This window comes from Tachypleus tridentatus, chromosome 4, assembly GCF_004210375.1.
Source record: "Tachypleus tridentatus isolate NWPU-2018 chromosome 4, ASM421037v1, whole genome shotgun sequence".
NCBI lineage: Eukaryota > Metazoa > Arthropoda > Merostomata > Xiphosura > Limulidae > Tachypleus > Tachypleus tridentatus.
This window is the reverse complement of record NC_134828.1, coordinates 101,243,983-101,260,615: the sequence shown is the minus strand read 5'-3', so window position 1 is coordinate 101,260,615 and position 16,633 is coordinate 101,243,983. Positions and strand designations below refer to the sequence as shown.

General features: G+C 29.4%; 1 protein-coding gene across 12 annotated transcripts in view; it reads left to right on the top strand.

Moving 5' to 3' along the window:
• LOC143249773 (CLIP-associating protein 1-B-like) overlaps window positions 1-16,633 on the top strand; it is a 179,180-nt gene that overhangs the window by 44,929 nt on the left and 117,618 nt on the right. For all 12 annotated transcript variants that reach the window (XM_076500167.1, XM_076500171.1, XM_076500162.1 and 9 more), the window contains 4 exons: window positions 3,107-3,198; window positions 4,083-4,158; window positions 4,955-5,055; window positions 9,035-9,105. In XM_076500167.1, the coding sequence (XP_076356282.1) occupies window positions 3,107-3,198; window positions 4,083-4,158; window positions 4,955-5,055; window positions 9,035-9,105 (340 nt within the window). The remainder of the gene's footprint in view (window positions 1-3,106; window positions 3,199-4,082; window positions 4,159-4,954; window positions 5,056-9,034; window positions 9,106-16,633) is intronic.

The window sequence follows — 16,633 nt, the reverse complement described above, 5'->3', positions numbered from 1 at the left end:
AGGTTTTGGGCTTAATTTTACAGTTAGGGGGGGGTTAAAATGGTTTTACATTAGTGGGGTCTAAAATGAGGTTAATTCCAGGTTTACAGTTAGTTTGGGGGGGGTCTAAAAATGGAAGCTTTTTGGGCTTAATTCCAGGTTTACAGTTAGTTTGGGGGGGGATCTAAAAATGGAAGCTTCTTCTGTACTTTTCCAGTAATTATCACTTTTAATAACAGTTGAAGAGAAGTAAACAAGAATGTTTTTAATGAATTACAGCCATGAAAGCTAGAATGTTCATTCAGAGTTTGGATTATTTATGGTCAGTAGGAGTTACTTGATTTTCAGTGTGTCTACTTGAAGGTATCAGAGGCTTCATGTGTGTACTCAAGAAAAATACACTGAATGTTGGAGAAACAGTCTTATAACATTGTCGTTCAAAAGACTGATATGTGTAAACCTGTTAAACTTGTAAGGGTATTAATCTGTATGGAATCAGAGAAAGTTCCACTGAAAATAATAATAAATACTATTTAATATTACTTGTTTCTTCATAATATTTTGGGCAGTGTTCTTCTATGGTGGTAGTGCTGAATTGAAGCTTGCTCATTATTAGAACATTTACATTTTTTAATAAACAGAATTGGTTTATGGCCATTATCTAGAATAATATTCAGGAGTAGATAATATGAAATATTGTGTAAAGAACAAAAGAGAAAGCTTTTAAAGTGATGGCTAAAGTTCATGAATGGTTGTTTTGTTTGTAACTTGATGCTAAAGAAATTGGCACTGAGCATGATCTAAATTGAACACTTAAAATTTAATATATTTAAAACAAATATTACTTTAGTAATGCGAAGAAGTAAAATGTCACTATGGTGGATGGTACTCATAATTATGACTTGTACTTATGTAAAATCATTTAATTAATACAAAGTGCATCTAACAAAACTTATTTGCTCGAAAGGTATATTTTTTTTACCTTTTTATTATTACTGTTGAGTAAATTATTTTGTATTACATTTTTCAGTAGAAATTTAAATTTTTTAACACTGTGATTTTATGATTAATCAGAAAAAATACCCAAGGTTCATATTAGGTTTAATTAAATTTCTTTGTTTTCATTTTTCCAGTGGCTCTTACACTTAGTTCAATATAAGTACTTGGATAATAAGTTAATTTGGTCTTATCCCATAGGATACATTGGTTATAGTTAATAGCACTTTCTGCTATGAAGGACGAATAAATTTCTGTTTTTCTTTGCAAGTTTTATAAATTATCTTTCAATGAAAGAGGAAGATTACAAATTTTGTTAAGAGGTATGTTAGTGAATTGGCAGGTTGTATACTTTGGAAAAATTTTTCTGTTTGGTTTGAGATCTCGGGGAAAAAAGGTTGTAAAATAGTTTTATCTTTTTTTTTTTTTCTTCTATAAACAGTTGAAAGAATTGTGAGATGACATTATTGGGTCATGTCCTTTGTCTATGACCACATTGAAAAGGTCAATATTGTTAAGAGGCTATATGAAATGTGTAAATTAGAGTAAGAAAAAGGGTGACATGAATTTGTGGCATCTTCAGAGAAAAGTTAGTTTCTAGTTATTAAAACATCAAAAAGAAAATCCATCTATTTACTTTGTTTTTTTTTCAATTTTCAGTTTAATGCCATTATATAAATTGTTCAGTTTGTATAAACATTTTTGTGATTTAATGTCACAATGACTTTACACTACAAACGTATATTTTCACATATTTCAATGATATCTCACATAGCCTGGCGATCGAAATGCTTGTCTTGCAATCTGAGGGTTGCAGGTTCAAATTCCTATCACCAAATATGCTCACCCTTTTAACTGAGAGATCATGATAATGTGACTGTCATTCCTGTTATTTGCTAGTATAGAGTAGCCCAACAGTTGGCAGTGAGTGGTATTGACTGAAAGCAAAAGAAGAAAGCTTCCTCTGAATATTATCCTTCAAAAGAAAATCTATTTTTTTAGTTCTTGATGGTCATTTGGATGTTTGTGAAGCTTGGCATGAATTGCATTTGGTTTCTGTTTTGCTAAAATAATTTGTAAAGATCATGTGTGTAGTTTTTCACATAACTGCTTTTTATTCAGTTTTTTCTGATTATTGTTTGCACTGAAGTATCTTAAGTTTCTGGTTAGAGTTACACTGGAAATAATCAGTTCTTTTGAAAAATAGGTTAACTTTTTAACATGCTGGATCAGAATGAGTTGCAGTTTTTGTGCTAATTTGAAATTTTTTACACTAAATTTAAATTATGCCATGACCAAACATAAAAGGTTAGTGCTGCTGAATCTAATGATGTGGATATTTAAAACATTTTAGGGATTTTGGCCTGGTTAAATTGTATCACTTGAGTTAGAAAACAGTTAAAACTACAAAGAGTAATGATTTTATATGAACTTAAGGTGGTGATGCTGTTTTTAAGGGAATGATCAATATGTTTAATTTTCACTATTAGTACTCCATTCAACCTGATGATTTTGAAGATGCTTAAATGCACAGGTGTTTATCAGTGCTCTTTTATCCCTGGCTTTTAACCTTTGATTTAAAAAGAATAATTTAGTGGTTGATTTTGGAGATTTTAATTTGTGTTAGTAGAGTTACTAGTTAAAAAATATTAATCTGATTAATACTGGTAATGAAAACATTGTGATTTACATGACTTTATATTCAAAACTATTGATATTAAAGTAAATTTCTTTCTTTTGAATGGTTGTTTAATTTTTACTACAAGGTCTTTTAATGTTCTCTGTATATGAAATTATTCCAAGTAAATACACCTTTTAATAGCCCCTTTTATCTGTTTCAAATTCATTTAAATATTTACAATTAAGAGTATCTTATCACTTTAAACTGTATTCAAATGACAGTTTGTTTTCTCTGGGAACTTTATAAAATTAAGGTTTAACTGATAAAAATACATTTGCTGTTTTGTGAGTGGGATGATTCCAAATCTGAAGTTCTTTGGATAAGTCACTGTATAATGTAGGTTGGAAACTTGTCTAAAGAATGGAAGATAATACAAATTCTGTACTCTTTTTTTGTGTATTTCAGAAATTTATTTTATTTATAATAAATTTGTGTCATTTATTGAAACAGCTGATGTTTGAAAAACTAATGTCAGCATTTAATCACAAAAACTGGAGGGTCAAAGAAGAAATGCTAGTATGTCTTCAGGGAGTTCTAGATGGGTAAGATTTTCATTTCTTGATTTGTTTTACTAATGTCTTTTAAATATTTTGATTTTTTTTCAGTGTTTTAGATGTGAGAAACTCAAGTTTAATATCAGTATTTACAGATTTAGTTAGAATTATTTATAATGCTATATGTGTTGGTTATTGTACATAATGAATGGGAATGTTTACTAATAACAGATTTCCACATATTTTATCAATACAAAACTTGACTGGTTAGATATAACTAAAAACTCACACATTTTTCTTATAATTGTATATGAAGTTTATTTTATTCTAACTCTGACATGCAGGTCATAGGCCATGTAATTGTGTTTGTTGACTTAAATTCAAAATTTTACTGAACTACTATTTTATGAATTTATGTCAATACATTTGGAATAAAATTTTAGATTAAAATTCAAACTTTAATATTATATATGAGTTAATTTCTTAATTTAAAGTAAATATTAAAAGAACACATCTAAATATAGATTAGTGCGAGTCGTGGTATGTTGAATGCAACATTGTTTAAAATTATATATTTGTGATGTCAAAATACTAAGTATATAGTGTCATAAAATTAGGAACTCCAATTACTTATATTGTTAAGGTAGAATATAAAATAAGAACCTTGTATCTTTTTTATATATTTTGCTGAGATACAGCTTAGGTACTGAATCAAACACAGTACCTCTGTTCACCTCATTCCATTTTTGAAAATGGTTCCTTATGTACACTTTTAATCATTTTCTTAAATCAAAATCATGTTGTTGTTTTTCTGCATGTTATTTTACTTTTAATATTTTTCTAAACATACAAGTTTATGAATTCTTTTTTGTTGTCATATTTTAATACATATGGGTATGAATTTTAGATATATGTATATACTTTCTTTGTAGATGTGGGGCACAGTCATTAACAGTATCAAAACTAATGCCATCTGTTGTAAAGCTATTAGGAGATCCTAATTCCCAGGTTTGTTTTATTCTTTTTATCCTGCAAACAAATTTATTTGAAGAAAAACAGATTTCACACTTGTATTCTGTGTTGCTGTATGTGACCATAAGATAGTTTTTAAAATAGAGTATTTACAAATTTGTTAAAATTGCACTGAAGTAAATGCATGATAAGTGGCTGAAATTTCCAAACATTTCCAAGAAGTGTGCTGAAATAATGTGTAGAATGGTTTTCTTCTGAGGCTTGTCATTGTAATCACTGAATTTTAAACGTTTTTTTTTCCTTCTAGTTTGTGGGAAAAGTTTTTATTCTATTAAAAAAATACTAACTTTTTAAATTAAAGTTTGACAAAAAGAACTGAAGATGTCACTGTATTAAAAAGTCGTCATACCATTTGAATTATGCTTATATCAGGTCTCTCTCTCTCTTTTTTTTTTCAAAGTGAAGATAACTAAGAGCTTTCACATTTGTTTTTTAGTTTTGAATCCTTTCTTTTATGGATTTGATAATCATATTTTATTTTACCTCTTTTCATTATTAATAGTTAATTCTTTTGATTTATATTTATATCAAAAGATAGAGATTTCAAAATCAAATTTATGTGTGACCTGAAAAAAAACATGCACATCTACACATCTTTTGTCATTGTAATATGAAATATCTTGTAAATAAGGACAGTTTCTAACTTTTTCCATATTTGTTTATGTAATTCTTTTACATATATAATTTGTAATATAATTATAAGAATAATTATGAATTTTATGTCAATCAATTTGTGGTGGATCTTTGTAAAAACATTGTTTATGTTTCTAAGGTTCGAGAGTCAGCAAATATAACTCTGCTAACAATATACAAACATATAGGAGAGAAGATACGTCAAGATCTTATCAGAAGACACAATTTACCATCTCAGAAGTGAGTCTCAATCTTTTGATTAGATTCTTTAAACATTTTGTAAAACTTAGTGGCCATAACTTGAAATCTTTGGTCTAGGGATGAATGATATATTCAAAATACAGAATAACAAACATACTTTTGGTTTGACAGAAATTACGGAGGTGTTGTTACACAAGCAGAAAGTTGGTTGGAGATTAAAAACTGTTTTATTGAATTACGTAATGCTTTGAGTGAATGCCTTTCCTGAGTATATTATGTCTAAAATTATACAAACAGAAAATTTAACTGATCAAAATTAAATATGAAAAAAATACTTTAAAATAATGAAAATAAGTGAGGAATGAAAAACAACAATACTATAAATGAATAATTTGTTTGTTTGTAGAATTTTTAATGTTTTATACAATTCTCATAATCAAATAAGTTTTAAGTTGAATATTCATACACATCTAAGAAAGAGCATTTGCTCTGAAAGTAATAGTTTGATATAAAATATATTTTTATGTTTCAGTCTTCAGTCTACTTTCCCCATGCACCATGGTACTTTATTTTGATTGCTAATGTGGTTTCCACAGCTCAGGAAAACTGGCAAAAGCCAGTGAATTTTATATTTTGTATTCCCAGTATAGGAAACATCAGGCAATTTCACTTTATAGGCAAAAACCAAGAAAAGTCTGGGATATTACTAGGATAAGGATAACAACAACAAAAAAAATTAGTGCCAAAAAACTTCGTTGTGGTTAACTTGCAGATTTAGCATGCCTTCTGTGCACACATTATGCATAAAACGTTTTGTCTGTGTTGATTTATTTGTTTACCTTCCATTGTCAGCAGTCATAAGGCAGCTATAATATATTATACAAACAATAGGTAGGTTCTTGTCTGTGTTGAATGTAAGGGTTCTAAGCAACAATCTTTCTTGTCTTCCTACTCATGATGGAGGGCTGCCTTTTACTAGAGCTTTAAAATCCTTAAGTTGTTAGTTATTCTGTTTCCATTGAATAAATATTTTTGATTTTGCTAATTTCAGTGTGTTAATAAAACAATTCTCATGAAAGTAATCATTGAAGAAATACATAATAATCTGAGTATGTTTCATGATTGATACATTTGTATAGGAAAAACTTGAAAATTACTAAAACTAAAATGAATTATTTTAGTATTTTGGTTAAGTCTGCCAATTCAATGATATCACAGGTCTACACACTTTTATTTCATACCTGTACTTGTGTTACTCGATTGGTTATCAAAAATAATTACAATAATTATATAAAATAATTTATCAGTTATTTTATTTTAATATCTTATAAAACAAAATTAACATCACTAACATCACCTTTATCACACAACATCATGAAGTAAAATTTGCAAAACTATTGAAATACAGAATATTTCATTGACAGTAACTAATAATATGACATACTTAACATTTTCTGAGAATACTGCACTGTTTGTTCTGTATGAATTTTTATAGAAAAAGTTGAACTTACATCAGTGAACAACTTATTGTTTCATGGTTACTTAATAATCTATAACTCTAAAACAATAGGCTTTTTGTTTTCCTCAAAAAGACTGGGACTGGTGTCTCATCATCAGTCTTTCTTTTCTCAACCACTACCTGGTAGCCTATTGGTTCAAGATGAAGAGGTATTTCCTCCTATTTCTCCATTTTCCCTGGATTATGGATGATATCTTGAAGGTCTTTATCCATAGTCCACTTGTTCCATCTTCTTGTTTCCTTCATTTTGATCACTGGAGTCAGGTAAACCATTTCTGAGCTTTCCACTTTGGTATTTCTTCAGTTTATTTTGTACTCAACAGAATGTTTGCAACATTCACATTCTTTGATTTTATTTTCAATAAAAAATAGATGGCTGGCTCTTCCTTGCTTCTTTCAGGAAGGTCTCCTTCTTAGTCATGTAACTTTTCCTTTAAGAGGCAGTGTGTCTGAATTGACTTTTCAAGTATTCCAGCTTGTTTCTGACTTAGTTTTGTTGGTTTATACATCTTGGAGACATTTTTATTTCTTTAATCAGTCAGGTTTAATATTCCCATGCTCATCTGCAAGATATGGAACATCTAGCCATCTTGTTTCTTCATTTTTGGAATTTCTTGTTCATCTAGGTGAATTTCACATAAGGCTTCTTCAATGGATATTGAGTAACTATTAGATAATCCATTGCAATTCTTTATTCTCTGTTGTAACACTTCTGATTTCTCTTAAGGAGACCTGTCTTGGATTACATGATTTCACAGAAGTTTTCATATAAATCCTATGGGCTTTCTTCAACATTCATTAGCCTTGATAAACTTTAAAAAAAAAAGGGGGGCTTTTACTTCTACAAGTAGTATGTATCAGTGAAACCCCAAGAATTATTCCAGATAAATTTTAAATACTGGATACATGTAAAGTACACCCTTGTGCAAATTAATTGAAACAAGACAGAAAATTATGATTTTTTCAATTTTTTGCATTTTATTTCTGAGAATCCAAAAATTACAAATTAATACATGATATGACCGCCTTTATTTTACAGAAGATCATTCATTTGCTTTGGCATCAAGTCCACGAGTTAACTGCAATCTTCACTAATTTTTGTATCAGCGGTACCACATCTCAGTTATGGCCTCAATTAGCATATCTTTTGTAGTACAGTCTTTTCCTGAAAGTCTTTCTTTAGAAATCGCCCAAAGATTTTCAATAAGATTTAAGTCCTGAGAGTTTCCAGGCCAGTCCAGCACCTTTATTCGCGTTGTAGTCATAAAATTCTTCACAAGTTTCTATGTGTGTCACGGAGCCAGATCTTGCTGAAAAATGCCAGATCCATCTGGAAATCTTTTTCAATTCTGGAACGACTCTTCTCTGCAAAACCTCGATGTATGGTGGTTCTCACATCATATCTTCTATGATATGTAAGCCTCCTATGCCATAGTAGCTGAAAAAGCCCCAAGACATCTTCTTCAAGGGATGTTTTACGAACTGATTGATGTGAGATTCTCGAAGTTTCTCACCTGGAGATCTGCGAACATGCAGACTTCTTTGACCCTGTACGAAGAAATGAGTCTCGTCACTGAATAACACTTTCCTCCATCATTCTTACGTCCAGTTCTTGTATTTCAGACCTCATTGATACTGTTTTTACTTCATTGAGTTAGTAAGAAGTTGTTTTTTGACTGGTCTCCTTGCTCTTCTAACGCAATTTTGAATGACGTAATATTTCTCAAAATTTCATCATATATCCCAAAAATAGATCGACTTTACTGCAAAACACAGCTACTGATGCCGTCTGTGTGAAAAAATGACTATTAAAGGAAATCAACTGGTCTAGCGAGCCTACACCGACCACCATGCTGAAAATATTGTAAAATGATCATTTGTTTCAATTAATTTGCACAAGGATGTACATCCTACATGCATATGGGAAGTAGTAAACCTATAAATATTGTGTAAGTGATTTTAGACAGGTTTTACTAACTATACAGGAGAAAGTGCAACATTATAACAAAATTTCCAGTTACCAAAACATTTTTCTTCATGGGAAGACAACAATAAGGGGCTAATGGTAACTCTTTGTGGTTTATTACTGTCGGTCTTGTAGCACCTAAGTGTAAATGTAAAAATGAAATAAATTAGTTGAACCTATTGGATAACATTTGGGTCTGGATTTTTTTTTTTATCAGGCTTGATTGGCCTTTTAATAATTATTCATCTTTAAATTGTAGAGAGATTTGTCTATTTTTTTATTTGAGCATTATTTTATTTCATTGTGAACAGTTGTGCTTTAAACTAATCAGTGCATTCAAGTGGGTTGTTTCATGTGAAAAGCAGAAATAAAACAATGGTTGAGAAACAAATAGTAATATTGCTTCACCTCATTGTGAATATTTGTAGTAACTGCTGTAAGATAGTCAGTGCATAAAGTACAATTTTTTATAACTTAGTTGTAAAAAGTTACTAGAAAGAGATTTTACTGTATGTAAATATTCTGTTTTTCAGGTTGCAAACTATATTTTCTAAATTTGATGAAATTAAAGACTCTGGTGGATTATTACCTTCGGCAATTACAGGTATGAAATTTGTTTTCTTTCCCATATACTCTTGATGTGATTGTCTGTTTTATGTATATACTCAGAAATGAATAAGAATGTTTGTAATGGATGTCTTTCTACCCAAGATAGAAATTAGGTAAATATGTGTGAATAATTGATTTATTCATAACTACATGGTGTAAACTTTTTATTTTGAGTATTAGAATTTTTTGAACAGTTATTCAGAAAATATTAAAAGACGTAATCATTTTCTAAAACTAATTGTTGCATTATGTGTGGAAGATGGCTTAGTAAATAATAAAAAAATGTACAAGTACCTATTCTTTTACTTGGCTTTGTAAATAATGTTACAACATATGAATATTTTATGAAACAAAATGTTCATTCCTATGCTACTACATAAAATCATCAAGTTATTCAAAGTAGTAAGTATTAAATATGGTATACTACAAGATACTGATCTTAATTTCTGTTTGTACCTTAGTGTATTTATTCAGATACACACGTAAATTTTTCAAAAATTCTGATTTCTTGAGTGTTTAGAAAATTGTAAAATGTAATATTGGTTATCTCATTTGTTTCTGATGATGTAAAAAGTTCGAATCCGATAAACCATTGTTAAAGTTGTAATACCGCTTACAAAATAATTGACTTCATTGGTATGTTAAGCTCAAAAACCTCAACTTTGTGTGAACTTTTTCAAAACAAACCAAACTTTTAATGGTAGAAAAAAACTTAGTTTAATAGATCAGTACATTTACATTAAAGTAAAATAAAGTTTATGAACTATTACAGTATGAAGGTATGGATTTGACATTTTTCCCAAAACCATAAGTGAATATATGTAGAGTCAAACTAAAGTACAGGAAAAATGATACATATACAATTTATAGACAGCAATATTCTATAGTGCTGGAGGTCTATTAAAAATATTGTCTTGCTTGCACAAGCCCGAGGGCTGATTCCTGGCTACCTGGTCACTTGCATGTTACGAGAAACACAATAGTTTTTCTTTGCTCTACTAGTTTACCTGAATATAAATGTTTGTACTGAGCTTGAAAGACAAATCATTATATTGTACTTACAAGATGAATTAACAGCTTTAACAAGTAATCAACCAGAATTAGTTAACTTTATTTTAATTTTAACTGTGATATAAAATTGTTTTTTGTATGGGTGTTGGTACTTGTTTATATTGTAAGTAAACTCTCTCAAGTGAATCTAACATACCTTTTTATATATATATTTTTACATATAAATAATAAAAGTCATATTTTGACATAAGTTGCAGGCAGAGATTTTTGTTTTGAAGGGGTCATAGTAGACACCATCATAATTGATTGTAAAACATGAGCATTGTTAACTTCAGACTAGCAACTTCAAATAAACAAAGTTTGACATAAATTTCAGCATGTACTTATTGCTCCTTTCACCAGTGTTTATGCATCTTATTCTCAAATTTATGTAAAATTTTGTTTACTGAAAAAAATATACCACTGTCTTCAATTTTTAATATGAGTTAAAGGTTTTTTCTCTTCAAAGAAATGGCCTTTTCTCTCCATTTTTGTGTAGTCTTATGTATGTACTTGCAATCTGCGCCATTAGTACCACATTGCATTCTGGTTCGCTCCTAGTTGTCTCTTGGAAACTTAATTGCATCAGCAGAAGATCTTATTGAACTCTGTCTGCTAGAATTGTCTGACAAATATTGCCTTTTTTACACAAACATACTTTTTGGCCAATTGCATGTAGTTCAGTAGTCTTTCTTTTATACCCATTTCCAAATAACCTTATATAACCATTTTTTAAGATCTTATAAGAGAGGAAGTGGAAGAGTAGATAGTTTGGTTTTAGCTATGAGGTTAAAACAAGTAAAAATTTTATAACATTGGTAAAATGTACCTCTGCTTTCGACATTTGTGGTCTGCATATGTGTGTTTGGTATTTCAGTGTTTTTGTGAAAATGTGTGTAAGTAAAATGTATAATAAAAACAACATAACAGAAACTTAAAAGTTGAGGGAGTATGGTTATTTGTAGGTATTCATGGACTATCATGTGATCATATAATGAGTGTAGGATAATACAATGTTCATGGATGTGAATTGAAGTTATGTGCTCTGAAATTTTTGTTTCTTATTTTCAGTTGTGAGTAAGTCATTCAAATAAAGCAAACACTCTAAGTTATATGGAATAAGAGTATGAAGTAAAGAGTATCCATAACACTGTTAAATAGCATAAATGATGCATTTAATATAGATGTTCTATCCTATGTATGAAAATGTACCAGCTTGCACAATTATGTGTTTCAGAAGGCAAAATATGTATATAATCTTCAGATACAGGAGCTTTGAGCTTTTGCTACTTAATGCTTTGCTGTTTCTGTTTTTACGTAATATTGGACACGTGGAGTCTTGATAAGGTGTTTCTAATACCTCATATTATCAGAAATGAATCTTGAACAATTGTTTTAACAATTTTCTGTACAGATACCATTGAGGTTGCTTTGCAAGCTTTAGTCATATGTGTTTATTAACATAAAACTAAATCATCTTAAAAGTATTAAGGTCAAAATATTTATAATTATATTAAGAACTTGTTTATTGAACATATAGATAAATCACAAATTATATATAATTTCTAGTAAAAGTATAATACTGAAACAGTCTTGAGCACTTGAAAAAATAGCCAAGCAATTTTAGTTTTCCTGACTGATTCTTATAGCAGATCAACAGTTTTAAACATTCTTTGATGGTCATTATGTCAAATGATACCATGAAGCAAAACAGCAATCAATGCTAACTGTGACATACTTATTAGTCTTATCTACTGTCCTACTTTTTCATATTTCTTATATATGAAAGTGGTTTGCATGTAGAATGACAGTGCAATTCCTAGATATTTTCAGGGGTGTGGAACAAATTAGAAAACCATGAATATTTAAATAGAAGTCAAATTCAAAAATACTCTGTAGTCATCAAGCTTTACCAGGAGAGAAAGAAATTATCAAATCTGTATATTGTTCTTTTCCCATTTCAACAGATCACTTGTTTTATACACGACATATTCATAAGAGTAACTACTTTTGAACTGGAACTGAATGAATATCACATGTTTTCTTTATACTATACCTTACATGTTTGGTTTTCCAACTAAGCTGTAATGAGATTAAACATTTTACATGGTGCAAGTATCACCATCTGCATTCCAAAGGAAATAACTGTAATAAACTTCTATTTGCAAGAAATTGCTCTTTCTCTAGATTTTACACATGGCCATGAGATGGGGACATGTGATATAGATAATGTCACTTAGAATTATGATAAAATGTGAGAATCTTCACTGGTGTTGTCCCATATCTATTTATCTTTCAGTAATTCAAGAAGGTAGGTTTATGCTTTATTCTAGTCTATCAGTATACATAGTTTATGTTTCCAGTTGGTTCTAAGCCTCATCCTTTTTTGATGTTAAAGTATTTTAAAAGGAAGAAATTGAAGTGTGAGATATTATGAGATGAGAAAGATTGACTATTTTTCCTAGTTATTAAAATTTAAATTGTAAAATATGTTTTTATGCCAGTTTATTCAGTACATTATGAAAAAGTTTAATTCAATCTTGAATGTACCTGTTTTAAAAAAAAAGTTGTAATGGTTGTATTTTTACCCTGCAGTATACATGTCACTTTTTGAGAATTACTTGTGGTATGCATTTTTGGCCAATATTCATTACTGAGCAGATCTAGTCTCTTTACCTTTTACATCCTTAGTTTTAACTTAATGAGGATCAGTTCAATGACACATCTGGAGTATTTCCCATTTTCTAGTGAAAGGTTGATTGCCTTTTCTGTGCTGTTTTCTGTTATAACCTTTTTGCAACAGATCAGGTTTCAAAGGTTGTGTCAATGTATTTGTTGACTTGCATTCAAAATTTGATTCAGTTACAATTTATGAATTTATTTTACAAGTTTGGAATTAAATTGTAGATAATTCAAACTTTAGTAATATATATGAATTAATTTCTTAATTTAAAAGTAATTACTGTAATCAGTCAAGTAGCATGTTAAATACAGCACTGTTTAAAATTAGATATTTGTGATGTTGAAATACTAAGTCTATAATTTTGTACAAATTAAGAACTCAAATTAATAATATTAACAAGATATAAAACAAGAACCTGACTTATAGCTTATGTACTGAATCAAACATGGTGGCCCTCTTCAACTCTTTCCATTTTTTGAAACAGTCCCTTGTATACTCTTACTACAATGTGGGACATGAATAACCAATCACCAACTTAGAACGTTCCCAGAATGGTTTTATCAACCATTTAATCTTTGATAAAGCTACCGTGTTCTTCTGATTCAAGGAAGTAGGGTTGCGTCTAGTCTGCTTGAAGTTTCCTATTTTTAAGAAACCTAACTAAGCTTAATAAATTATAATGGAATTCTATGATATAAGTGTAGTTATTTATATAATTTCTTGGTTATTCAACTGTATGTATAAAACCTAGAAAAAATTTTTTATTTGATATCCTTCACATGCAAAATTTTACAAGGCTTAGCAGCCTATGTCCAGTAACAACTGAAGTCAAATGTCATAGTTAGAAGAAATAATTGTTTGCTCTACTTCTTTCTTTATTGTTCTATATTTTAAGAAAAGTTTCATAACTTATGTCTAGGTGGTCATAATCTATATGCATATGTAATTTATAATAATTGAAATGTGACTGTATATTACAAAATACTAGTCCATTAAAACAGCCAAGATAGCATCATTTTGTAAAGAATAAAGGTCAATTTTATATCATTAGACACTGCACCATGAGAGCATGTGCACTATGTCAATACAAGTTACATAATGCTAACTAGTCACAACTGGAACGTCAATGTAATAAATATATATTATTATGAAACTTCAGTTACTTAGGGTAAACATTTATATTATCCATGTTGTAATTTATAGCATTGTATCATGAAAAAAATTTGAATTTATATTTATTTTCTATTTTTTTATGATGGTTATGAGGTTAGTCAAATTGACAGATCCCACACATTTGGTGTAGAGAAAATAACAGACAAAACATAGTCTTACTGAAAACAAACATTTGAAATGCATTTAGGGGGTTGGTAATTAGACAACTATTATTTGAGATTTGGGGATGATTACTGGTTCTTTAGTCTATGGATTTATAATGATAAAATCAGGGGTTCAGTTCCCCTCGGTGGACTCAGCAATGTGGCTTTGCTATAAGAAAACAAACACAAACAATAATTTTTTAAAGCATGATGTGAAGTCACTTAAAAAAAAATTGATTTATCATTAACCTAACTGACTATAAGATGAAATTTGAAATTACATATTTCAATGAAAAGTTATTTAAAAAGAGAAGTTGGAAAGGATCCATGATAACAATATTATTTATGGAAAGAAGTTTGGAAAACTGTATGTCACAACTTATACCATAATGATGTCTTAGTAACTAAAAACAAACAAGATGCTGCTCAGTGTCTCTTTAAGAGAGCCCATCCTTATGTGTATGAAATATGAATTACCATCCACATCAAAACAAAGTTGTATTAAGGATGTAACATAAAATTTTATGTGGGCAAGAAGATTATACTTTCACTACTTTTTCAGTAAGAAATGAATAATAACCATTTGATTTATCAATACTGAAATCTAATATGACGGTTCATCCGTTTTGGGACCATTTTTCCAGGTTCGATTCATAGTCGGATAAAGTTTGGTAACAATATAATTAATTACAGCATTACCATCATATTTGCAGCAAGTAAAGGCAATCGAGTCAAGGTATCAAATGTGTTTTAAGCTATTTCTGCAATGATAAATAAACTGATCAAGAATATTGGCCAAATGAGTGATGCAAAATTTATTTAGCAAAGTGAATTTGGAAAAGGAGGTAACAACTCAACAGACTCAGTTTAATACAAAATTAACTTTGTTGTTTCTTTAACTGACACATCAACAGTGATATTTATTCTTGATAGTAAATCACTGAAAAAAATTCTTTAGATTTAAGATATTCTGCAAGGAGTTTATCAAATCAGAAAAGAAACCAGTAAGAAACAAGTTTTGCTTTAGATGTAAACTGATAACAAGAACAGTAACAAAGGAGAGGTGATGCAAACTTCATAGTACTTTCACATGTTCTCTTATAGTGGTTTGTTATTAAGTGTTCAAACACTGTTGACAGTGTTTTGTGATACATGGTGAAAAACTGGACAAAATTGTATTGGAAATACTGTAACAAATTGTGTGATAGGAAAGAGAAATGTTTTCTATTGAAAAATGAATTGCTTTACAGTTAGGACACTGAGGGTTTTTAAACATTACTCATGAAAATCAAGAGATGTATGTTGAATGTGAAAATTATAAAATGCCTGGAATATTTAAAGTTTGGTTGGTTTGTTATCCAAGAATGAATAATCTTATGATGGTAATATATATATATATATATATATATATATATATATATCCAGTTTTTGTGATTCAACAGTGACTGTATTTAAGCAGGGAGCAAAAATGTCATCAGAAAGTTTGTGGCGGTTATTATGTTTGAATAAGTTGGGAGTTTGAATGTGAAATGAAAAGGAGGTTGTTGGAATTACAGAAGGGAAAAATGTTAAAATCCTCTCTATTGATAAACAAGAAAGATTATATATGTATTTCTAAGTTACTCTCAAGTGAAAACTAACATAGCTTGTGTGCAAACAGCCGGAAAAATTGTTATTTATTGGACTATCTGAAATATAATAACTAATACATTTCATCCCTCACTAAAATATTTTGTAAAAGACATCATGTGTGCTTTATAAGTGCTTTTAATTTATATACTTCTAGTTATTGTTTGTTCTGAAATATCTCAAGTTGCTAGTCATGTTTACATAAAAATAACAGTGAACTTTCATCAGAATATGCCATTTTTGACATGCAGTTTGAAAGTTGTTTCAATATTTGTATTGTATTAGTTTGGACTGTTTAGATCCAATGTAAATAATTTTTAAATCATAAAAGTGAAATATTAGCACTTCAAAATCTGATGTTTTGAAAATTTAAACCATATTTTAATGATTTTGCTTGGTTAAAGAGCAAATTCAGTGTGAAGCAGATGACTATAGTAGAAGTGGATGTGATATGGGGTTGATATTTAATACTGTTCTTGATAATTATAATGGAAGCCAAGATGATGGCTAGTTTGATGTTTTAGTACCTTGGTGCACTGCAGGAACTCTGATGGAGCAGTCTGTGAAAGTGATTGTCAAATATTACATAGATCATTAGGGTTTTTGTTGGAGTAAAAACTGGCTTTCAAGTATTGTTAATTGAAAAACATTTTATGTTTTCTTTCTTATTTGCACAATGCATGGTAAACTTCTCCCAAAAAAACATTGGCATTTCATCACTAAACCAGGTTGAAGTCAGACTAATTTTCAGAAATGGTTTTTTGAATAATTAAATGTTTTAGTATTTGATTTTTTTAAAACCTTAGATAATCCTGTTAATGTGTAAACCAAGTTTATGGTCAATA